Below are 23,450 nucleotides of genomic sequence, written 5' to 3'. Positions count from 1 at the left end.
CAAGATACAAGTCCGTAATAGGCTTTAGCAAAGCGGTCAGTTTACGAAGCGTGTCAAAATCTTTGCAACAAGTTGAGAATTACATTTGGCAAACTGAGCCGCCTACTGTGCTTTCATCGCCTTTTGTAAACTTTTTTCAATTTTACTACAGTAGTAATTTTGTGGAAAACAAGACACTTAGCGTTAATGCATTTTGCCGTCTTTGCGAATGTGTCGTTCATATAGCTCTCACGAAAGCTACTGTGTGTCTTTTGGCTTCTTCGTCCCTCTCTCTTGTAAATATCCTTATTTGATTTCAATGTAACCTAAAAGTGCAAAACAAATTTTGGGAAAAACGAATTGAGGCCATTTGACAAAACATGTTTTACACTCTTCTCGAGGTAGAGATTTGTCTAGGGCAACCTGACTGTAAACGAGATTTTTAATTCAAAGTCGCAAAATAAATATAAAATTCAAGACGAGTATTTTCAACGCTTTTCGATTTCAGGTGGAGCGTGCTGCAATTGGAGAAGGTTTTCCGCTGTTAGAATCCTTGAGCTACGCAAAGGTGAGATTAAAATCTCTACCGATAACATGTAACATTATAAAACACTCAGTTACCGTAAACACCGGCGGATAAGCCGCACTCGCAGATAAGTCGCACCCCGAGTTTGGCAACTCAAAATTCGGAAAAAAAGATTTTGGAAAGAAATCAAAATAATTCACAAATGGAGTCTTTGAGAAAGACTCTTTTCATGCACATTTCTTGATGAACATTTATTTAACACAAGGTTAGTTAGTATGCTTATAAATCTGGATGAGTGATATCAGTAAGTTTCCCATTTACGGTCTTTTATGGGCAAGATATCACTGTCATTGCATTTGTAGAGCAAAGAAAACAGTGTACTTCGGGTTCCAGTGATGAAATCCATCCAAGTTTAAATCAATTTCAGCTTGAAAGTTGAAGATTGGAGATATGCCTCCAAGTAAAACGCTTCATATGATAAAGGTTAGTGTAATATACTTTTAGATAGGACCCTACGCGCGCTCTGATTGGTCAAAAACCCACGTTTTACCAGAGTATAAAACAGAAAAAGCGTGTTTTATTGTTTTTCGACACATTACTGTACGGGTCCGCAAATGATCCCAGGACCGCAAATGATCCCGGACCGCAAATGATCCCCAAATTGAACCGCAAATGATCCCGGACCGGAAATGATCCCCATATTGGACCGCAAATGATCCCGATCAAAAAATAAGGAATGGCATGGATGGTGGGATGGTGTGGATAGGGAATTGGCGCACGTGAATACCGATGTTTTTATTAAAGCCATCTTATAATTATAATGGCTTACAACTTGATTTTTTTTTTCTTTTTTTTTTTTTTTTTGCATACTTTCGACTAAACTTTGCTGCTAACTACGATGTTATGAATATCACCACTCAATCATCAAAACACGACTTGGCTTACATTTCTTTGCAATTGTCAGTAAAATTATGATCAGTGCAACACACGCTACATATCCTCCTTTGTTAAACATTGATATTTCGGTGTTTTTAGTTAAATCACATTTTATCGACCATTAACTCCACTCGTCTAAAGTTTTAAACTAACCATGAAGCAACTATTATGGAAGACGCTGTCACCTGAGTAGACCCACAGGCCTACAACGCTTCATCACTCTGTAAAACATCTAGTGTGTAGCACTGGAAATTTGAACAAATTTATTTTGTAATTTTCACTTGGTCGTATTTTGGCTTTAATTCCTCGGGAATGACTACTTGAGTATTCTAAGAAGCCAAAATTCCAAGCTATAGTTATGAAGTTCAACTTCATGACCAAGCAAGGCCAAGGCTTGCACTTAGTTTTGTCAATTAGCTGTTTGATAGATGTTTGATACTATCGCCACCGGCATTTCGAGAACGTTTACAAGTATGTGTTTTTCTAAGACTTCCAATTCAATAGATCGTCTTCATGTGACATGTTTTTATCCTCATCAGGCATAAGAGGCGGTATATTTATTCACTTCACTTCACTTAGCTTCTTTGTGCCTCGTGGCACATAAGGCCTCCACAGAATGCCTCCAATTTTCTCTGTTGGCTGCAGCAGCTCTTGCCTCATCCCATGTACGCCATCCTGCGCTGTTCCTCTCTCTCTCGACTGTTCTTCGCCAGGTGGTCTTAGGCCTTTCTCTCTTCCTTTTTCCTTCAGGTGTCCATGATAGGGCTATGTCGGTATGGCTGTTTCTGTTTTGTCGTAGGACATGCCCTATCATCTTCCATCTTCTCCTCTTAACCTCTTCACTAAGGAACTTCGTCTCTGCCTTCTCAAGGAGCTCTCTAGTGGTAACGTGATCTTGCCATTTTATTTTGAGAATCCTCCTGAGGCATTTGTTGTGAAACACATCTATTCGTTGGTCATCTCCCATGTTCATCTTCCATGTCTCACATCCATACAGTAGCACCGGTACAACTAAGGTTTTAAACAGTCTAAGCTTGGTCCTCTTCATGATGTTCCTTGAGTTCCATATTCTTTTGAGTCTGGCAAATGTGCCTCTCGCCTTGGACAGCCTGTTTTTCAGATCTTTCATTTCTCCTCCCTCCTTACAAATGGTAGCCCCCAGATAATTAAACTCCTCAATTTCGCCGATATCTTGCCCATCTACTGCAACCTTCTCCTGACTCTTCCCGTTGATCCTCATCACCTTTGTCTTTCCTTTGTTGATTTTCAGCCCGACCCGTCTTGCTTCCTCATTCATTTTAGTAGTCTTGTTCTGTATATGCTGTTTAGTAGAAGACAAAAGCGCCACATCATGTGCAAAATCTAGATCATCGAGTTTAGATGTAAAGTTCCACCTGATTCCGTTTTCTCCTTTTCCTACAGTCCTTCTCATAATCCAATCCATAGCTATCAAGAATAGAAATCCAGACATATTGCATCCTTGCTTGACGCCTGTTTTGATGCTGAACCACTCACATGCTTCTGCCTGATCTTCTACAGCACAATTGAAGTCTTCGTAGAACACTTTTACCATCCTTACTGTCTTGTTCGGGATTCCATATTTCCGCATAATTAACCATAGACTTTCACGGTGGATGGAATCAAATGCTTTTTCAAAGTCTATGAAGTTAATATATAAGCTTGCCTGCCACTCGTTTGCTTGTTCAATGATGTTCCTTAATATGAAAATCTGTTCTGTTGTTCCCCTGCCTTTTCTATACTCTGCTTGCTCGTTCCTCAGTCTGATATCAACTCCATTCTGTATTCGATCAATCACAATCCGTCCAAGTATTTTGCCGACTACTGAAAGTAGAGTAATTCCCCTCCAGTTCTTACATTCTTTGAGGTTTCCCTTCTTTGGCAATTTGATGATCAACCCTCTTTTCCATTTGTCCGGGATCTTTTCAAGTTTCCATACTTTCTCCAGTAGCTGATGCACTTTCGTTGCCGAGAATTCCTTGTGCGCCTTTAACAATTCAGCCGTGATGGAGTCGACGCCTGGAGATTTCCCATTCTTTAAACGCTCAATTGCTACTTTTATCTCGCCAATTGTTGGTTCAGTGATCGCGATTTCTTCAATCAATTCGCCTAGCTCGAACTCACATTCATCTTCCATTGTTATAGGATCTGTTGGTTCTTCTCTGTTCAGTACTTCTCTAAAATGCTCTGTCCATCTTGCCTGCATTTCTTTCTTTCCGCTCACGAGATTACCGCTCTTATCAAGGATGGCTGTGCTGCTCTTAGGTCTTTCATTGCATAGCACTTTCGTCAATCCGTATAATTTTCTCATTTTTTGTTTTCTTGCAGCATCCTCTGCCTCACTTGCGATGCCATCCATCCACTTCCTTTTATCACTCCTTATGCTCTTCATAACTTCTTTACTCTTTTCCTTGTATTCTGTTCTTAGTCGTTTCTTGATCCTCTCTGAACGAGTACTTAGAATCTTCTTGTTTATCTCTTTTCTTTGGTCAATAAGCGCCCATGATTCTTCTGTTATCCATGGCTTTCTTTTCTTCCTAGGACGGCCTAATACTTCATCTGCTGTCTTCGTGTATGCTTCTTTCATTATATGAAACTCCTTTTCTATCTCGTCCTCCTCCTCTCCATCCGGTGACTCCTCTTCCAACGCCTGATATCTATTCTGCAAAGTGATCATAAAGGTTTCCAAAACGTTCTTTTCTTTCAACTTGTTGGTGTCATACCTTGCCCTTATACTTCCCTGTTCTTTGGGTTGTTGTTTTCTTAGTCTTAGCTTCACTTTCATGCATACAAGATGGTGATCGCTTCCAATGTCTGCTGATCTATAGACTCTGGTGTCAATTACTGAGTTACGAAACTTCTTGTTTATCAGCACATGGTCTATTTGATTTCTCGTTTTTCCATCCGGCGATACCCAGGTGGCTTTGTGAATATCTCTATGTGGAAACCACGTTCCTGTTATTATCAGTTCATTCATATCACAAAATTCGCAAAGTCTTTCTCCATTGTCGTTCATTCTCCCAATGCCTTGTCTACCCATGATTCTCTCATAACCTCGGTTGTCTTCACCGACCTTTGCGTTCATATCACCTGTGATTACCAGCATATCATGTTCTTTTTTGTTATTCAACACATCCTGTAGTCTCTCGTAGAATTCGTCCTTTACAGACTCTTCTGCATCCTCTATTGGTGCATATACATGTACAATCGTCATCTTAACATGCTTGGAATAGAACCTGGCTGTAATTATCCTTTCGCTTATTGGTGTCCAATCTATGAGTGATCTTGCTGCGAATCTGGTCATCAGTATTCCTACTCCGCCTCTGTGGTTGTCATCTTCTCTGCCAGAGTATATGATAGTGTCTCCCCCCTCCAGTACTGCTTTTCCTTGTCCTGTCCAATGTGTCTCACTAATTCCCATGATTTCAATACCTCTCTTCTTCATCTCTCTTGATGCCTGTGCTATGTTTCCACTCTGGTATAGCGTTCTCACGTTCCAGTTTCCTATCTTCATGACGTTCTTTGGGTGGACTGGTGATCTCATCTGCCCAAGGGCCTCCGTTTGGCTTTCACCCCCATGCGTCATCGATCCTCTCATGGTGTGAGGAGTGACCACGACGTCCCCCAGATCATTTGAAATTATTCTGCTTCTGGTTTCGGTAATAATATGTTTTTTACAGGAGCGGGTTATCAGCCCGCAGCCCAACCCCCAACCTGGAGGACCAGGGAGCCTCTTCGTCTGACCCCTACCCTTTGACCTGTTCGGCATGGGTGACCCTACCAGGTGCACATGGCACCCGCCGACATAGCTCAAGGGGTCACTGGGGCACGCAAACCACTCCACCACGATCAGGTGATGACTCCATATCTGTTTACAATTAGCGTGCTTCGTTTGGAAACCAGAGCATTTTGAATTTCAGGGTTATGAAGCTGGCGTGACACAAGGCTACGATTGAGTTTGTTGAAAAATATATACTTATCTCATGATTTTGAGCCTTTCTAGAAGTTAGAGCATTAGGAAAAGTACTTATATAAATGCTTGTTTGTTTAGTACTGATAATCAGTCGCCTAGAAAGCCAAAGTAAGTTCCAGATGTTTACACTATATTCCGGCCGCCATATTGGTGTACCACGGATGTACGTACACCAACATGGCGTTTTCTTACTGGACTCTGTAAATTTCTGGGAAACATTTGCGACGAATATCTGAAGTTTGGGGAAACGCACAGGCCTAAAACTTGGGGAAGTGTCTTATTTAGTTATCTTCTACAGCGTACATCACAATTTCTTACCTTTTTCCATTGGTTGGTTTTGGATTTTTTTTTTTTTTTTTTTTGTTTATTGCGTGACGGTGAAAACGATCTGTACCCTTCGAAGAACAAAACAGCAACTGTGGAATATTTTTTTTGCAAAATGATAAAATATGTTTTTTAGTTCATTATTTTTGTACATGTTCTCACCTTCCTCCGATATAAATCCATGCCATTCCTTATTTTTTGATCGGGATCATTTGCGGTCCAATATGGGGATTATTTGCGGTCCGGGATCATTTGCGGACCCGTACATTACACCTATATCATGAAGCAAATGACGAAACCTAAGCCGTGTATTACACAGTGATAAAACACTCCAGACATTTGAGAACACTCGAGAACTGTAGAAAACACTCGCCTGCGGCTCGTGTTGTCTATACATTTCCCTCGTGTTCTCAAATGCCCGTCGTGTTTTATCACAGTGTAATACACGGTTTAGGTTCTTTTATTTGTTAAATAAAACATTATTCTACGTTCGACCTTTCCTCTTTTTCTCATTCGCTATAACGATCTTTCACTGCAGGAGAAATTGATTTACCACTAGACTATTACTCCATCTTGGTTGGAGGCGCATGCGTCCTACATTGACAGTTCTCATTCATTTACCAAAGAACAGCTCACATTCAACGCAAACTCAGTTGATAACGCCGCTCTTGTAAAAGCTCCCATGATTCCTGCTGGTGCCTTGCAATATTCCGCTCCGCTGACCGTGAAAATTGTAGTCTCACATGATGTGAGTATCGGAACAAAAGAGGACAGCGATACCGCATATGGTGTGTCTGACGGGATAAGATTTGTCGGGTTTCATATGGAAGATAAAATGGGGTATTCAGGCTTTGCGCCATGTAATGGAAAAGAGGGTTTGTCCGGTACGCAATTGACTGTCGGTAAATATACCAGCTTGACACCCAGACCCAGCGACTCTTTCTACCCCGGCCGGTTTGTCTTCACCCTCAAGCTGGATGAACGCTGGGGCTCGTGTTACACTGCGCATGACGGAGGTTTCGTGAAGACCACTGGTTACAACAACCGATTGATGCTCAACAAGGGACTCACTCTCGAGGTTTATAAAGAGGGAAAAAAAGAGGGGGTTGGGATCAAGTTCATTGAAGTCACCGTTATACAAGATGCTTAGCGAAAAGAGAACAGCTTATCAGAAAAGCACCGAAGGATTGTGTAACATGCAATCAAACAAAAGAAAAAAAGTAATAGAAATGATTAAATCATGGTTAATTACACTGCATTAAGTTCAGGAATAGGCCAGGGATAATTCAGGTACATTATGCGGTCTAATCGATGATTTACAATGAAAATTTATGTCACGATATACGCTTGCTGAAATAAATAAGCAAATAATAAAAAAATGGTATTCAAAGAAACATGGAGTACCTCATGTATTTTCCCCCGTTATACGTTTTGAACGGAATTAAATTGAATTCCGTTGTTGTTTTTTTTCTCTTCCTCGCTCAAACTGTTTACTGAAAACCTCCTTTCAGGGGCTTTGAGGAACGAGCGCCAGCGATCATTTATTTCAAGTGAACAAGAGATAGTTCAGGGATTAATTTGAGGGGAAAAGAGCATCTCTGCTATAAAGGGAAATTGGTTAAAGGTAGGCATGGGGTTTGTTTAATGGTGGGAGGGAAAATAGGACTTTTTTAGGAATCAAGAAAACCTGTATCTTTAGCTCCGGGAGGCCCTCGTTCTCAAGGCAAGGACACTAAAAAGATTTTCCACATGGGGCTCCCAAATTCTAGCTTCACAGGTAGCATCTCTATTCAAGAGGATTTCAACTGAACGTTATCGCGATCTCTGCCTGCTTTTTTAACGACTTAATTGATAAGTTCCATCTAAACGAAGCTATGTCAACTGAGATTAAAGCCATTTTCCTGATTGACCAAAGCCTGTGTCGACTCTGTCGGGCCAAGTGGTCCACACAACGGGAGCTTATCCCGGTTGTTGTAGGATGAAGCGACTAGGAGTATTTCCTATTTTCTTTGGACGGGATGCTAAGTTACCCTCCGCCATTTAACTCCCCAGTAGCCATTTACACACTTGTGTCCGGTGGAGAGAGGCAATGTGAGAGCAACCATTCGGCCACCGCGCTTCCCACGGACGAAACGATATTTTTTTAAGTAACAGAAACACTAAAGAAAGTAAAAACAAACCGAGAATAAACAGTAATGATTACTATTGAGGAAGCTGGTTAAGAAGGATTACGATCGGACTTAAATTAATACTTTTCATAAGTGTCACCGTCTTCTAAGTCATTTATCAGTTTCTGATGTGAAATATATATGAAATAATTCATATTTGAACTGCGGTTGCAGATGAAAGTGAAGAATGATCATCGCAGTAAATTTTCCAATCTAAGCAATTGGAAAGAAGAAGCCTGAAAAAATCAGGGCTTCAACGAACAGTTGGTAGAACATCGCACCGGTATTCGCGGAGGTATTCGCGGAGGTATTCGCGGAGGTATTCGCGGAGGTATTCGCGGAGGTATTCGCTGGCGGAGGTATTCGCGGAGGTCACAGGTTCGAATCCCGTTGAAGCCCTGATTTTTTCAGGCTTCTTCTTTCCAGTTGCTTAGATTGGAAAATTTACTGCGATGATCATTCTTCACTTTCATCTACAACCGCAGGTCAAATATGAATTATTTCCTATATATTTCACATCATTTCACTCCTCACGGGAAGATATGAACTCGATTAATTGACCTCGCTCCCAATATGTGGCTTCATCGGCTCAGTTGTTAGAGCATCGCACCAGTATTCGCGGAGGTCATGGGTTCGAATCCCGTTGAAGCCCTGATTTTTTCAGGCTTCTTCTTTCCAATTGCTTAGATTGGAAAATTTACTGCGATGATCATTCTTCACTTTTATCAGTTTCTATTACCATTCGGAACAAATGGCATGTCTATTTCTTGTTTATGAAACTGTTCATCTGTGTCATACGCACAAATCCCATACAAAATTGATTTTCGTACGTTGTATTAGGGAATGCTCTGAATCACGCATAAGCGCTCAACAAACTTTTCGCTATTAAAGCTTCGCATAAACAGGAGGGCAGGGTGTACAAGGCCAGTTATTTTTTTTTATTCCTGATAATTTCTGAGCGCAAATCTTTGTTTAACTAACTGTGTATCAAAGTTCTCCTCGCCGTAGTTTGTTGCCTCAAAATTATAATGAAACAGTAAACTAGAGTGATCTATCAGACAGGGTTAATAGCAACGTTTATTTAAACACGACGAAAATTACAGCAGAGCTCATGTGGTCGTGTATTGCTGGTTTTCAGTGTAACGCAATTCAAAATAGATCAAAATAAAAATCAAAACCGGTCAATAGCTAAAGTCCAGAATCTGGGAAATGAAAGAAGGTAAATATGCAAAGACTCTCGCCAAAATTCTGGTCACAGCAATTTTTCTTATGCGGATATGCGGAGAAATTTTTTACCCAAATTTATAGAGATTTGTATGAGGGGTGGTGAATGGTACCCAGAAAATCGTGGATCTCGGAAATTTTTGATCCGATCTCGAAATCTCGGAAGCTTTTCTGACGAGTCACGAAGTCTCGTTTTTCATGTGTTTCTTTCGGTCTCGGAGTCTCGAATATTTTTCGCAAGGTCTCAGAGTCTCGGATTTGCATTTTTAGCAGAGGTTCTCCGGGGAGGTATCGCATTGAGCGAGCAGAGTCAGTGTTGCTGAGATTAAGCCTGGCGTTTAAGCAAACCGAGAACGGCTGCAAATACGGAACTTTTACTTTTCTTTACTTTTGCTGCTCTTATTCATTCTCATCTCCAGTGCTACTGGTCTTAAAAAATCGTTAACGGAGGCTCTGGGAACAAGAATGTCTCCATTATATTCATTCAGCCCGCGCGCATGCTCATTTGATCAGGTTTCCGCTGACAATAACCATGCGCACGCTTTGATGCTGAAATCGCACGAAAACATGGTCGATGGACTGTATTTTTAGCCGGTTAAGTCAAAGAATTCAAGTAACTCGATTTAGAATTTATAAGTGGTTAGCCTAAGGACGTGCGATGGTAGTCTGGAATATACCGCCATGTCTAAGACGGTGTATTCTAAGCTATTGTAAAATACCGTTTCGCAGAACAAACACAATATTTTACTGTTATGGTCTTTGTAATAAAGGAGCACTGCGTCAACTGGAGAACTTCTGGAGGTCGTAGAAAATACAAATGTAGATATAGTCTCTAAATAAGACGTCTTAAAGAAAACGATTAACTGCATGCTTACTTTAATTTGCTTTACTTACATTATGTAGTGTTCTTACCATGTGTTTGGTAAATCAACGATTTGTTCTCCTCGTCCTTTGTGGTAAGTTACTTCACATTCGTGAGTCGTGCGCCGTGTCGCCTTCTAGGGCAAGCTAAACACTTAACTGTCACAGCAGTTGACCTGCACCTCTTTAGATTGAACCTCTGTTTTGATTCGTTCTTGTTAATCTGCAACTCTTTTGTTCTTTGGGCTATGGGTATTGTTTGTGTTGTTAACCTGTTTTAATTTTTTTATTGTTTCGTTTGGCCAATTATAAAGAACTTTATAAACAGTGCAGATCGCCCCTTTAACAGTGCCTCTGTCTACCAGGGAACTTTACAAAATGCTCAGTAGGGGTTAACATGCGTCGAACTCCTCGTCCTTGCATGTTAAGCCACTTGACACGTGAAGACTTAACTTTCACACCACATTTTACATACAGCAAGCTTCCCTCAGCACATAGACCTGTCGGCTGAACAAACGATGCAGTTTTTTTGCAGCCATCTGCTTATTTTCAGTGGTGCTGCCTGCTCGTCTACAAAAGCTTACAAACACTAGTCAAACTTGTTCCAGTATTGAGCCTAGGTTTTCATCCATTTCGCGGTCGAAATTATCGTTTTACCACGTTACTCACACAGGTGGCCTGTGCAAGAAAATAATTTGCCGGCGAATTTGTTCACGCCATGACAGCCGGTCACTATGATGCTTCATTAGTCTTTCATTGCGCGGTTAAAATACAAGCTAATACAGTTTTAGAGTAAAAGCCTTACAAACACACAAGCAAATGCATATGTAGACCTCCTTAATCGATGCTTACGAATAGCAAGAGCTAGTCAAGATACATCTTTTTTTTTTCTGGAGACACGAGAATAATAAGCCAGGGCGTCTTCATGAATAATCATGTATGAATAATTACAAAGTTTACAATTTACTTACATTTACATTTTCGCCGTTTCTTGTCCTCCACCCTCTCCTCGTCCATAACGTGTTATATCAACCAGTACGGAAGGCCAAACAATATTTAGCAGCTGAAGCTAGATCGCGTAGTAAGCTCGAGAGACTAACGGATGATCGCCGATGAGAAGCTATGAGATGTTTGAAGCTAGTTGACCGGAAGTTGATGACAGCGCGTGACCTCGAAAGTAGTTAAAAGTCGGGTCGTGATAGGCCGTAAAAAGGTCGAAATGTTAATGCATAACTAAATAGTTAGCGTTTATCTGTGACTGCTATTTTGGTAGTTCAAATAAACTACAAGTTATTGATTGTATAATAGTTTTAACTACTTCCCTAAATGAGATCCAGTTTCAAGCGACCAAGAGCGCACGAATCTCACGTCTCAGGCTCGGAGTTTTGCATTATTAAAGTCTCGGGCTCGGTTTTCTCTGCACTGAGTCTCGGACTCGGATTTTCCGAAATCGTTTAAGTGTCGGTCTCGAATTTTTAAACAACGGTCTCGGGGTCTCGGCAAGTCTTGGATTTTACCATTCGCCACCCCTTGTATGGCGACGCCATGTTGGTGCCCATCCGTATGGGCACCAACATGGCGGCCGGAAATCAACAGAAACATCTGTCACTGAGTTTTGCTACAAAAGCGTGAATTTATCCCTTGAGGAACTCTAAAACACTAAAATAATACTTTTTCTAAGTCATGAACTGTTCAGATAGCCAAGTTCCCCGAAATAAGTCACTTTTTTAACCATCATGGTATCTGTCTAGGCCGTCATGTAAATGCCGCGTCAAGCAAAAGTTTAGAAATTCAAGCGTTGTTTATCACAAAACCAAGAACCCATTCGGAGCGAAAATTTGTATGAATATTAGTTTTCAGCTGCTCTTATACACCATTTAAGTAAAATCTCAGGAAGATCAATAGTTTTGTAGTTCGAATTTTAGTGACGTCATGTGAAAACCAGCTATAAAATAAAATCCTAATAGACCCTTTACACGATCCGGTCACATGGTACGGAATTAATTATGCTGGGACGCAAGTTACACAGTGGGACTTCCAAAACAAAGGAACTCTTACCAGTCCAGCCCGACGTTCCTTTGTTTTGGAAGTCCCACTGCGTAACTTGTGTCCCAACGTAATTAATTCCATACCATGTGACCGGATCCTACAAAGGGCCTATTCCTAAGATCACTGAAAACGGAACGCCCAAGCAACTCTCACTAAAAATCAGCTGAAAAAACTTTGTATTGTATTTCTATCGGACCTTTGGTATTCTCTTAAGTCACTTTTCTTAAAATAGCGAACAGTCAGAGTCACTTCCTTTTGTTTTATTACTTTTTTGCCAACCACGAGGTGTCCTGACTGCAATTGTTTACAGTTGCCATGGTTATAACCTTTGTTCTTTTGATTTTATGCAAACGAGGTTCTCAATGAACAAACACTCGTCTTCAGCAACATGCAGTAATGCGCGTAACGTGGAAAGTATCTCTGGGCGAGATTCCCCCAGATTGTGAGTCGATTCTGAAGTCAGGATAACGCTTCATCCTTCAGGGGAGACAATGCCTGATTCTGACAATCCGCGCTCTTACGTTCGCCCGGTGCCTTTGCCCATTCCTTCACATCAAGGCTTAAAGATCACAGCTCGAAATGCGAAAATGTACACTTGCGAAGTTCCGGCTCGGCGAGAAGTCGCTAGGGAAAATTATGAACGACGAAGACACCAGATGAGCAAATGTGGTTATCGATCGGTCATTTACAAGCCGTATCAACCGGTTGGGGAGGTATACCTGGATGATAAGAAGCTTATTTTGAATGCGCTGGGACAGGAACAAACCGAACAAGATGACCAGGTAAGATCGATTGTATTTTATATTTTTCCTTGCCAGTGCTGAACTACAGTTTTATCGGTTAAATGCAAGAAGTAGCTACATTGAAACTTAACATCTGCGCTTTCGAGGACCTTTTTAAGAAGTCTATTAACTAAATTGACTCGCTCTAACCGTAGTAACTAAATAAACTTGAGTGAATAAATTTGTCAACGATTTCGTTTGTAGACAAATACGCGACTGTTTGCGATGTGAGGTAATTTATCACGATCGACATCTCAAGTTTTGTTCAACGAGATGCGAGTTTCAATAAATGATTTAGAGTGCCAAATAAGCCATTAATGTTTTGATGTTGTGGACGTCTGAATTCAAATTGATCCGAATAACTTTGACGGCTATTTATCATTTATATGTTTTCCTCTGGAATAAGTTCAATATTGAGAAGATACTCAGATCACACTATTATAAACAAGGAAGTGAATTGCGACTTTAGCAGCAGCAAAATAGATGAAGCGAATCTTTGTGCCAAATAACTCGGGATTTGGAGAATTAATCGTATCGCTAAATTTTCATGCATAATTAAATTTTATAGGCAGATGTTCTGCTCGAGTACCTTCCTAATTGCCTAATTGTTGCCCAATATCTGAACATTTAAAAATATTTCATCGTGCTCGCGATTTCTCGATTTGCTTTCTGCGTCTTTGACTTCCCAAAGTACCTGTCGCCTTCATTGTTTGATTATTTTTACAACATAATTCGATTTATAAAACGGTTACATTTGGAGCGCGTGCTTTAGGTTCCATTTGCTCTCACAGTGCATTTCGTCCCGTTTGGATCACGATAAATTACATATGCTTGCTCTGATCTCTGAGTAAATGAAAACTCATACTGTTTGTTTAAGTGGTCAATTTAACATGAACACGGAGCTAAAAAAGTTTCTTGAGTGAAGGCCGCGACAATTACTCCAATGAAATTGCATGAATTATAAATGCGGCTTTGCAAGTTGACACTTTGTCAACATTATATCCTGGATTATGATATCGCTTGCTCTTCATAAATAAAGATTCAGTTGGACATTATGAATTCATGAAAAAACTAAGAGCAATAATTAGAATCATGACATTTGTTCAGGGATCATGGCAAATTATTCAGTCTGCATGACTCACTGGTCATGCATTAATATGACTATTATTATACATAAACTAGTAGAAACTGTTGCATCATTCATGAAATTATCTCTTGGAGTTCATAACCCGTTTCATATTTGTTTCTGATCTTGCTGGCCATTTTTGAATTAACATTTTTTAATTAACATGACTAAGGTGTAGGAAAGTAATTAATAAATACAGGTTCTGGGTTAACTAATTAATGTACAATTCAGTTTACAGACACCACTAAATCCTGACACCTTAAGCCTGTTGGATTTAAGAGTACAAAACAACACAGATACATGTAATTCAATGAAATGTCAAGCCTTAAGATGGTCACTTATGGGAGGTGGTTGCTTTACAAGGGTTTAGACCATACTGGGTCAAAATTTTGCCTCATTGTGCAGTACCAGAAAATATCCATACTCCCCCCACAGAAAGGATTGGAATTTCCTGGGGGGGGGGGGGGGTTCCCTAAGACCAAAAAATTTAAAGAAATGTATCAAGTTTAATTGGAATTTCCAGAGAGGCTGGGGGGTCTTGGAAAAAATCCCTTCCATGGGGGAGGTATGGATATTTTCTGGAACTACACATTAGCATATGCTAACTGCAGAGACTCACATGTACCCCATGTTTTAAATGACTTATTCACGTGAAAAGTCAATTCCGAGAAAAACATGCAGTACTTCCCACTGAGAAAATTTCCGTCTCTCTATGGTACTACCCAGGAATGCAATAATGTTACAACACCTTATTATCCAATTTCTGCTCAATAAAAATAATTATGATCTGTCCCGTGGTCGCTCACTGGAGGTTAAAAACAAAAGAAAATTTCAAACTTTCAGCTCTAAAAGTGGTAGCAGTTACTTACGAGAGGTGGTCGCTTGCAAGAGGTTCCAAATATAGTGATTTGACTTGAAAACTTTTGGTATTTTGGAAAACTGGTCGCTGAGGAGAGGTGGTCGCTTACGAGAGGTGGTCACAACCAGAGGTTTGACTGTAAATTAAAGCCTAAGCTGGCGGCTGGCTCATACATGTAGCTCTCAGTACTTACACTGTAACTCTGGTTTCTGTATCATAGAGCAGCTAGGAGTTCTGAGGAACACAACACAGTGACCCTGGCCAGGGCCCAAACCCGGATGGCTTAGTCTGCAGTACAGTGCATAACCATTTAGGCCACAATGCATGCTTCCCACAAGTTAATAAAGGTTAATAACTAAATGTAATAAAACTTGCTTCTGTATTTTAGATTCAAGATGAATCATCATCATCATCAGGAGAGTCAGAATCTGAAGATGAAGAATCCCTACGACAATCCAAGGTACAAAAATAACAAGTTCCTGATTGATCATTTTTTCAATCATTTACCATTACTGACAAAAATTATGAGTAATTAGAAAAAAAATGGATTTTTCTGAGACTTCCATCTGGAGTTATTTAAACGCACATTCTAATTTTTAAAGATTTGTGGAATGTTACCAGTTTTACAACTGATACATCAAATGTACCCGTTTTTTTTTTTTTTTTTTTTTTTTTTTAATTTCTGTGTTTCACATCTTGAAAAGGATCAGCAACCTGTTGTGCCACAGCCGACAAACTACAAGCCAAAAGTTATAAATGACATCAAGGCACAGGTCAACAAGGGAAGGTTGGTATTAATGTGGCTGAATGTAATTTAGGTTAAGTTAAAAACGAAACCATGTTGTTGGCTAGCAGTACAAGTCTCCCTCAGGGTGGTGTACGGGGTGGCCAAGGGATTTCTGTTGGGGCACCTTAATTTTACAGCTTGGCTTCGGATGTCAAGTCATTCTGTGTGTTTTTCGCTGTCAGACAGATCTCGTTAAGCTTTTCTCCCAGTCCACCCATCTCACTTGTCTTCATGGTAGGTATGTGGCAAGTATCCTGTGTTTCCACTGTTTATTAAGTGTGATGGTACTGATCGTTGCCAGTCACAGGGTTGTCATGAATACTCTACGTGCTCAGGTTAGATAATTGCTCTAGGACTCCACCATCCTTTCTGCAGGCACTATTCCCTAAGGTCATCTATTGTTGATGAGTTTACTAATGCTATTAAATTACATGATATAAGTTGTGTATTAAACCAAGAAGGCATTGAAACAAATGTATACACAATATCTTAAATATGATATACTCTCTTTACTAGGAAAATGATCCATGCTGTTAGACTTGGCTTTGGATTGTACAGGCTTGTCCAAGAGGAACAAAATAGAAAGGTATCTTATGAACAAATGAAATTTTTGAAAAATGTAATATTTGCAAATTTAAAAATGTGAAGTTTTGTTAACTACATGTACATGTACAGTTTCAAGTAATTAGTATTAAAAGCAAATCATTTTTCATGAAAGTAAATGTCATTATTTTAGATGATCAGACTACATGTACATGTAAATACATTTATATTGTACAGTATGTGTGCAAAGAATATATACTGTCAGCATTTCACAGGAAATGAGAAACTAATGCCACATTTCTGGCTTGATAAGTTAGAAGTATAAATTTAAATATTGTTATTTTTTATTACATGTACAAGGGCTGTCACAGTCAATGAGTGATCCAGAAGGGTCTTTACTTGTACCCCCAAATGATTTAAATTTATGTAAAATAATATATAAATTTATATAAACTGCTTAAATTTTGATCTAACCTTGATTGATGTATGGAGTCCTTAAATTCTATTATAAAGTCCTTGCATATTTTTTAGCAAGCTGAGGCTGAGAAGGAAAGAAAAAGGAAAGAAGAAGATGCAAAGAATCAGATGAAACCTGCATCTACAGACAGTGAAGATTCAGATGATGAATTGGACATTGAACTTAAAAGGTTTTCTTAAGTTTTTTTTATATATATATTTAAGAGAACAGGAAATACATATTCAATATATTTTAATTGTATTATTCGTAATTCTATTTTTTTTATCATAATTTACAGTTATATGATTCCAGTATCTACCAGTCCAACTAGAGAGATTGAATCAGGGTAAGTTAATCACTCATAAATTAAACATTTTTAAAGTTTTAGAGCAATCACTAGTCTAACAGTTTTTAGTTGGATTTTTCTTTGTATCTTGCTTCAAATGAAAAAAAATTGAATTAAATTTATTTTTCATGTTTAGTTTTGGGGAACACCTTGACCCACAACAAACTCAGCAGCGACCTGGCAGTGCACATTCATCAGCAAGCAGCCAACGGTGGAAACGGCTAAGTGAGTTCAGTCTTACATGTATTCAACCATAATTAATAGTAAAAATTTGATAACTATGTGTTGGTGCAAATTCTAGTACTCAGTAGCTGCAGATTCAACAGTGTACATGTAGCTTAGAACAGGATTCTACAGATAAGCAGAGATGTTCATGAATGATTGTCATAGTGATGATGATGAGCATCATGCATGTGTATTTCATTATGTTTGTCTGGTTTATACATGTAATAATATATTGATATGGTCAGTAAGACTGACTACATCATTGAATGGATCAGGTTTCAAAACCATATTATTTTCCTTCTTGATCAGGTCTATGATTTAAATGTTGGTTACAAGACTAGTGCAGTATTTATGAATAGACACTAAAAATTCATATTGTTACATGTAGGTACGACTGTTAGTGCTGCATTTCGGAACCCCCAGACCCCCCAGCCACAGGTACAAGTGTCGTCTCCAAGTCCCTCCCCGTCAACAGAGTTAGATATTGACAGGCAAGTTGATAACTTACTAGATAATAGGATAGGAAAGGATACTTAATTTAAGCACCTTTTATTTTAATCACACTCGGCTACATATAAATATGATACTCAGTTACAGGTAAAATGAAAATTAAAGCTAACTTTTTTAAAAAAAAAAAAAACTTCTTAGAAACTATTGGTTAGGAGCTTTTAAAACCCCTCAATCACATTTTAAAGATAAGGTTATAAGCTCAGTTAGTGGTGAAGACTCTTGTTTGAAGTGACCCTTAAAGAGACTAATTGAAACGGTATGCAGACTGTTATAATAACAAACAAATGTAATGATTATTTCATAATAAACAATGAGGATTATTTCAGAATAAAATAAATTGCTATGAAGTCCAGTCGCCCCATGAACAAGCCTACTTCACTATGTCACCGCCAAGCCATAAGCTTAACTGTTATTTAATTCAGTATTCACAGACATATCCTCAATCAGGTGGCCACAACTTCTATGACGACATTACAGTTTTTAACCAATGCTACTTAAAATTAATATTTTTAACTCGTTCTGTAAACTGTTACACAAACACTTACGCTTGGTTAGCTTGTAACCTCCAAATGTCATTATAAAGGGGTTTTAGAAGCTCCCAACCAATAGTTTCCAAGACGTTTTTTTTAAAGTTAGATTTAATTTTCTTTCTACGTTTAGTTCAGTATAATTAAATAATTGATATTTTTAACTTGCTGTTCAGTAAACTGTTACATATGAACTTACCTAGCTAGCTACTTCAAAGCTAAGAACGTCGAAAAGATGAATTGTTGAAAAAAACCCGAAAGGCTGAAAAGTCCACGTGAAATAAAAGCATCGACAGTCAAAATGGGCATTACCGCTGACCAACATAGTTACAAGTGGCCTAGCGAAATGTTAACCCGTCCATAACGGGCAGAAATTCCGAGAACATTCATGCAAATACACTAAACGCGCAAAGCTGTAACAGCAAACTCGTGGCTAACACTGAAAGGCCATGAAGAGAACAGTTAAGAACAGCTATTGTAGATGACAAAATTTTGGCTGGATTTAATATCTCCCCTTTCAAAAGCTAAAAAGAACACCCTCGGTGGGACTCGAACCCACAACCTTTGAATTAGAAGTCCAACACGTTGACCATTGCGCCACGGGGGCCACTTGATATGAGTTGAAGAATTATCATTATATCAAATGTATTACATCACGGTCATTGTTATTTCATGGACAATGTGATACATGTATATATACAAGCATATCGAAAAATTCTGGTAATATGTGCTGGGTCTATCTTTAATTTTGCACCTAAAAGGGCTTTTTTTGTTGAGTTTATTGTCATGGGAAGGGGCCTTGTTTTATTTGCCTTCAGGAATTTTGCGTTACTGAAATATGTAGGTTTGCATCTATGACAGAGATTTTTGTAACCCCCAAAATATCTCCATGTAGCTGCGTGCGAGAACAACATATCAGGATTCACAGAGATACCCACAATCAGGTGGTCACAACTTCTATCGCATCATTACAGTTTTTAACCAATGGAACTTAAAATTATTATTTTAACTCGGATCGTTCTGTAAACGTTTACATAAAAACTTAAGCTTACCTAGCTTGTAACCTCCAAATGTCATTATAAAGGGGTTGTAAAAGCTCCTAACCAATAGTTTCCAGGACGTTTACTTTTTTTTTAAAGGAAGATTTAATTTACATTGAGGTTTAGTTTACTCAGTATGAGTAAAATAACAATTGATATTTTTAACTTGCTGTTCAGTAAACCGTGACAAATAAATTTACCTAGTTAGCTTCTTCAAAGCCAAGCAAGCCGAAAAGATACATTGTCAAAAAGAACCCGAAAGGCTGAAAAGTCAACGTGAAATGAAAGCATCGACACTCAAAATGGACATTACCTACATAGTTGCCATTGGCCTAGCGAAATGTTAACCCGTCCATAACGGACAGAAAAGGCAAATCCACTAAACGCGTAAAACTGTAACAGCAAACCCGTGGCTAACACTGAAAGGCCTTCAAGAGAACAGTGAAGAACAGCTATTGTAGATGGCAAAATTTTCGCTGGATTTTATATCTCCCCTTTAATTCAAAAGCTAAAAAGAACACCCCCGGTGGGATTCGAACCCACAACCTTTGAATTAGAAGTCCAACACGCTAGTCCATTGCGCCACGGGGGCTACTTGGTCTTAGTTGAACAATTATTATTATATCAAAAGTATTATATCACAGTCATTATCATTTCCTGGACAGTATTCTATGTGAAAGCTTATTGGAAAATATTGGTAATATGTGCTTGGCCTATATTTAATTCCACCCCTAAAAAGCCTCTATTGTTGAGTTTATATTGTCATGGAAAGGGGCTTTCTTTCTATTTGTTTCAGGAATTTTGCGTTACTGAAATATGTTGGTTTGCATCTATGCATGACAGAGATTTTTGTGACCCCAAGAATATCTACATGTAGATGCGTGCGAGAACACCATGTCAGTATTCACAAACATGCGCACAATCAGGTGGTCACAACTTCTATCGCATCATTAAAGTTTTTAACCAATGCTACTTAAAATTGATGTTTTAACTCGTTCTGTAAACTCTTGCATAAAAACTTAATCTTACCTAGCTTGTAATCTCCAGATATCATTATAAAGGGGTTTTAAAAGCTCCTAACCAATAGTTTTGAAGACTTTTGTTTTTAAGTTAGGTTCAATTCTCTTTTTTTATTTTAGTTCAATATAATTAAAATAAGCATTGATATTTTTAACTTGCTGCTCAGTAAACTGTTACATACAATACTTACTTAGCTAGCTACGTCAAAGCCAAGCACGTCGAAAAGATGAATTATCGAAAAGAACCCGCAAGGCTGAAGGCTGAAAAGACCACGTGAAATGAAAGCATCGACCGTCAAAATGGGCATTACCCCTGACAAACATAGTTCCCAGTGGCCTAGCAAAATGTTAACCCGTCCAAGTCCGAAAGCATTAATGCAAATACACGAAACGCGTAAAACTGTAACAGCAAACCCGTGGCTAACACTGAAAGGCCACGAGGGGAACAGTTAAGAATAGCTATTGTAGATGACAAAATTTGGGCTGGATTGTATATCTCGCCTTTCAAAGGCTAAAAAGAACACCCCCGGTGGGACTCGAACCCACAACCTTTGAATTAGAAGTCCAACACGCTAGTCCATTGCGCCACGGGGGCTACTTGGTCTTAGTTGAACAATTATTAATATATCAGAAGTATTATATCACAGCCATTATCTTTTCTTGGACAATGTGCTATATAAAAGCATATCGCAAAATTCTGGTAATAAGTGCTTGGCCTATCTTTAATTTCACACCTAAAAAGGCTTTTTTGTTGAGTTTATTGTCATGGGAAAGGGTCTTGTTTTATTTGCCGTAAGGAAATTTGCGTTACTGAAATATGGAGGTTTCCATCTATGAAAGAGATTTTTTGTTCCCAAAAATATCCACATGTAGCTACATGCGAGAACACCACGTCAGTATTCACTAACATATCCACATTCAGGTGGTCACAACTTCTATCACATCATTACAGTTTTTAACCAATGGTAGTGCAAATGTCATCAAGGGGTTTTAAAAGGTCCTAACCAATAGTTTAGGCAACGTTTTTTTTTTTTTTCCAAGTTAGCTTTATTTTTTCTTTTATTACGGTTAGTTCAGTATGATTAAAATAAAAATTGATACTTTTAACTTGCTGCTTAGTAAATTGTTACAGATAAACTTACCTAGCTAGCTATTTCAAAGCTAAGCAGGTCAAAAAGATGAATTGTCGAAAAGAACCCGAAAGGCTGAAAAGTTCACGTGAAATGAAAGCACTGATCGACAGTAAAAATGGGTATTACCGCTGACCAACAAAGTTGCCATTGGCCTAGCAAAATGTCAACCCATCCAAGTCCGAAAGGTTTAATGCAAATACAACCAGCGCGTAAAAATGTAACAGCAAACCCCTGACTAACACTGAAAGGCCACAAAGAGAACAGTGATGAACAGCTATTGTAGATGACAAAATTTTGGCTGGATTGTATATCTCCCCTTTCAAAAGCTAAAAAGAACACCCTCGGTGGGACTCGAACCCACAACCTTTGAATTAGAAGTCCAACACGCTAGTCCATTGCGCCACGGGGGCTACTTGGTCTTGGTTGAAGAATTATTATTATATCAAAAGTACTAAATCACAGTCACTATCATTTCCTGGACAATGTGCTATAGGTATATAAAAGCATATCGAAAAATTCTGGTAATATGTGCTGGGCCTATCTTTAATTTCACCCCTAAAAGGGCTTTTTTCAGTTGAATTTATTGTCATGGGAAGGGGCCTTGTTTCATTTGCCTTAAGTAATCTTGCGTTGCTGAAATATGTAGGTTTGCATCTATGAAAGAACTTTTTGTGACCGCAAAAATATCTACATGTAGCTGCTGTGCGAGAACACCTTGTCAGTATTCACAGACATATCCACAATCAGGTGGTCACAACTTCTATCAGATCATTACAGTTTTTAACCAATGGTGCTTAAAATTGATATTTTAACTCGTTCTGTAAACTGGTCCCTAAAAACTTTAGCTTACCAAGCTGATAACCTTCAAATGTCATTATAAAGGGGTTCTAAAAGCTCCTAACCAATAGTTTACAGGACTTTTATTTTTTTTAAAGCTAGATTTAATTTTTTTTTTACGTTTAGTTCAGTATGATTAAAATAAAAACTGATATTTTAAACTTGCCGTTCATATAAACATACCTAGCTAGCAACTTCAAAGCCAAGCACACCGAAAAGATAAATTGTGGAAAAGAACCCGAAAGGCTGAAAAGTCCACGTGAAATGAAAGCATCGACAGTCGAAATGAGCATTACCTACATAGTTGCCATTGGCCTAGCGAAATAGTAACCCGCCCATAACGGACAAAAAAGGCAAATCCACTAAACGCGTGAAACTGTAACAGCAAACCCGTGGCCAACACTGGAAGGCCATGAGGAGAACAGCGAAGAGCAGCTATTGTAGATGACAAAATTTTGGCTGGATTTTATATCTCCCCTTTAATTGAAAAGCTAAAAAGTACACCTCCTTTGGGATTCGAACCCACAACCTTTGAATTAGAAGTCCAACACGCTAGTCTATTGCGCCACGGGGGCTACTTGGTCTTAGTTGAAGAATTATTATTATATCAAAAGTATTATATCACGGTCATTATCATTTCCTGGATAATGTACTATATAAAAGCATATCGCAAAATTCTGGTAATATGTGCTGGGCCTATATTTAATTTCACCTCTAAAAAGGCTTTTTTGTTGAGTGTATTGTCATGGGAAGGGGTCTTGTTTTATTTGCCTTAACGAATTTTGCGTTACTGAAATATGAAGATTTGCATCTAGAGCGATTTTTGAGACCCGAAAAATATCTACATGTTGATGAGTGAGAGAACAGCATGTGAGTATTCACAGGCATATCTACAATCAGGTGGTCACAACTTCTATCACATCATTACAGTTTTTAACCAATGCTACTTAAAATTACTATTTTAACTGGTTCTGTAAACTGTTACATAAAAACGTACGCTTACTTAGCTTGTAACCTCTAAATGTCACTTTAAAGGGGTTTTAAAAGTTCCTAATTAATAGTTACGAAGACGTTTTTTTTTTTAAGTTAGCTTTATTTTTCTTGTTAAGTTTACTTCAGTATGATTAAAATAAAACTTGATATTTTTAACTTGCGCAATTGCTGTTCAGTAAACTGTTACATATTAACTTTCCTAGCTAGC

General features: G+C 38.7%; 3 protein-coding genes and 4 non-coding genes across 9 annotated transcripts in view; 2 read left to right on the top strand and 5 right to left on the bottom strand.

Annotated features, from left to right (window-relative positions):
* Window positions 1-852: 852 nt before the first annotated feature.
* LOC149105611 (uncharacterized) lies at window positions 853-5,045 on the bottom strand. Its single transcript, XM_089272372.1, has 2 exons — window positions 2,032-5,045; window positions 853-973 (listed from the first exon to the last, which is right to left on the bottom strand). The coding sequence occupies exons 1-2, from the start codon at window positions 5,043-5,045 to the stop codon at window positions 853-855; spliced, it is 3,135 nt and encodes a 1,044-aa protein (XP_089128498.1).
* Window positions 5,046-6,438: 1,393 nt separating this feature from the next.
* LOC110055121 (uncharacterized) lies at window positions 6,439-7,024 on the top strand. The gene has a single exon (XM_020761501.2). The coding sequence runs from the start codon at window positions 6,439-6,441 to the stop codon at window positions 6,904-6,906; it is 468 nt and encodes a 155-aa protein (XP_020617160.2). The 3' UTR covers window positions 6,907-7,024.
* A 5,380-nt stretch (window positions 7,025-12,404) lies between these two features.
* The window catches only part of LOC110055123 (coiled-coil domain-containing protein 60-like), a 36,681-nt gene continuing 25,635 nt past the window's right edge, over window positions 12,405-23,450 (top strand). For 2 of the 3 annotated variants that reach the window (XM_020761504.2, XM_020761503.2), the window contains exons 1-8: window positions 12,405-12,840; window positions 15,214-15,285; window positions 15,530-15,612; window positions 16,129-16,198; window positions 16,687-16,802; window positions 16,911-16,958; window positions 17,095-17,183; window positions 17,572-17,674. In XM_020761504.2, coding sequence (XP_020617163.2) covers window positions 12,550-12,840; window positions 15,214-15,285; window positions 15,530-15,612; window positions 16,129-16,198; window positions 16,687-16,802; window positions 16,911-16,958; window positions 17,095-17,183; window positions 17,572-17,674 — 872 coding nt within the window. In that variant the 5' untranslated portion in view covers window positions 12,405-12,549. Of the gene's footprint in view, window positions 12,841-15,213; window positions 15,286-15,453; window positions 15,613-16,128; window positions 16,199-16,686; window positions 16,803-16,910; window positions 16,959-17,094; window positions 17,184-17,571; window positions 17,675-23,450 lie in introns of those variants that run through there. The other variant, XM_089270654.1, reaches the window with a different exon arrangement.
* Trnar-ucu (transfer RNA arginine (anticodon UCU)) lies at window positions 18,755-18,827 on the bottom strand. The gene has a single exon. It is a non-coding gene; the product is annotated as a tRNA-Arg (tRNA).
* On the bottom strand, window positions 19,779-19,852 carry Trnar-ucu (transfer RNA arginine (anticodon UCU)). The gene has a single exon. It is a non-coding gene; the product is annotated as a tRNA-Arg (tRNA).
* Window positions 20,801-20,874, bottom strand: Trnar-ucu (transfer RNA arginine (anticodon UCU)). The gene has a single exon. It is a non-coding gene; the product is annotated as a tRNA-Arg (tRNA).
* Trnar-ucu (transfer RNA arginine (anticodon UCU)) lies at window positions 21,749-21,822 on the bottom strand. The gene has a single exon. It is a non-coding gene; the product is annotated as a tRNA-Arg (tRNA).

The sequence above is a fragment of the Orbicella faveolata genome, unplaced genomic scaffold, assembly GCF_042242905.1.
Source record: "Orbicella faveolata isolate gen_17 unplaced genomic scaffold, um_ofav_v1 contig_34, whole genome shotgun sequence".
Taxonomy (NCBI): Eukaryota; Metazoa; Cnidaria; class Anthozoa; order Scleractinia; family Merulinidae; genus Orbicella; species Orbicella faveolata.
Note: the sequence above shows the minus strand (reverse complement) of the source record. Positions and strands in the feature narration are given on the sequence as shown.

What these genes read in the sequence shown, in the direction of transcription:
- LOC149105611 (XM_089272372.1), bottom strand. Translation starts at nt 5,045, where the DNA reads ATGACGCATGGGGGTGAAAGCCAAACGGAGGCCCTTGGGCAGATGAGA. An exon ending in GAGGCCTTATGTGCCACGAG is followed by an intron (nt 974 to 2,031) that starts GCACAAAGAAGC and finishes TATCATATGAAG; the next exon opens with CGTTTTACTTGGAGGCATAT.
- LOC110055121 (XM_020761501.2), top strand. Translation starts at nt 6,439, where the DNA reads ATGATTCCTGCTGGTGCCTTGCAATATTCCGCTCCGCTGACCGTGAAA.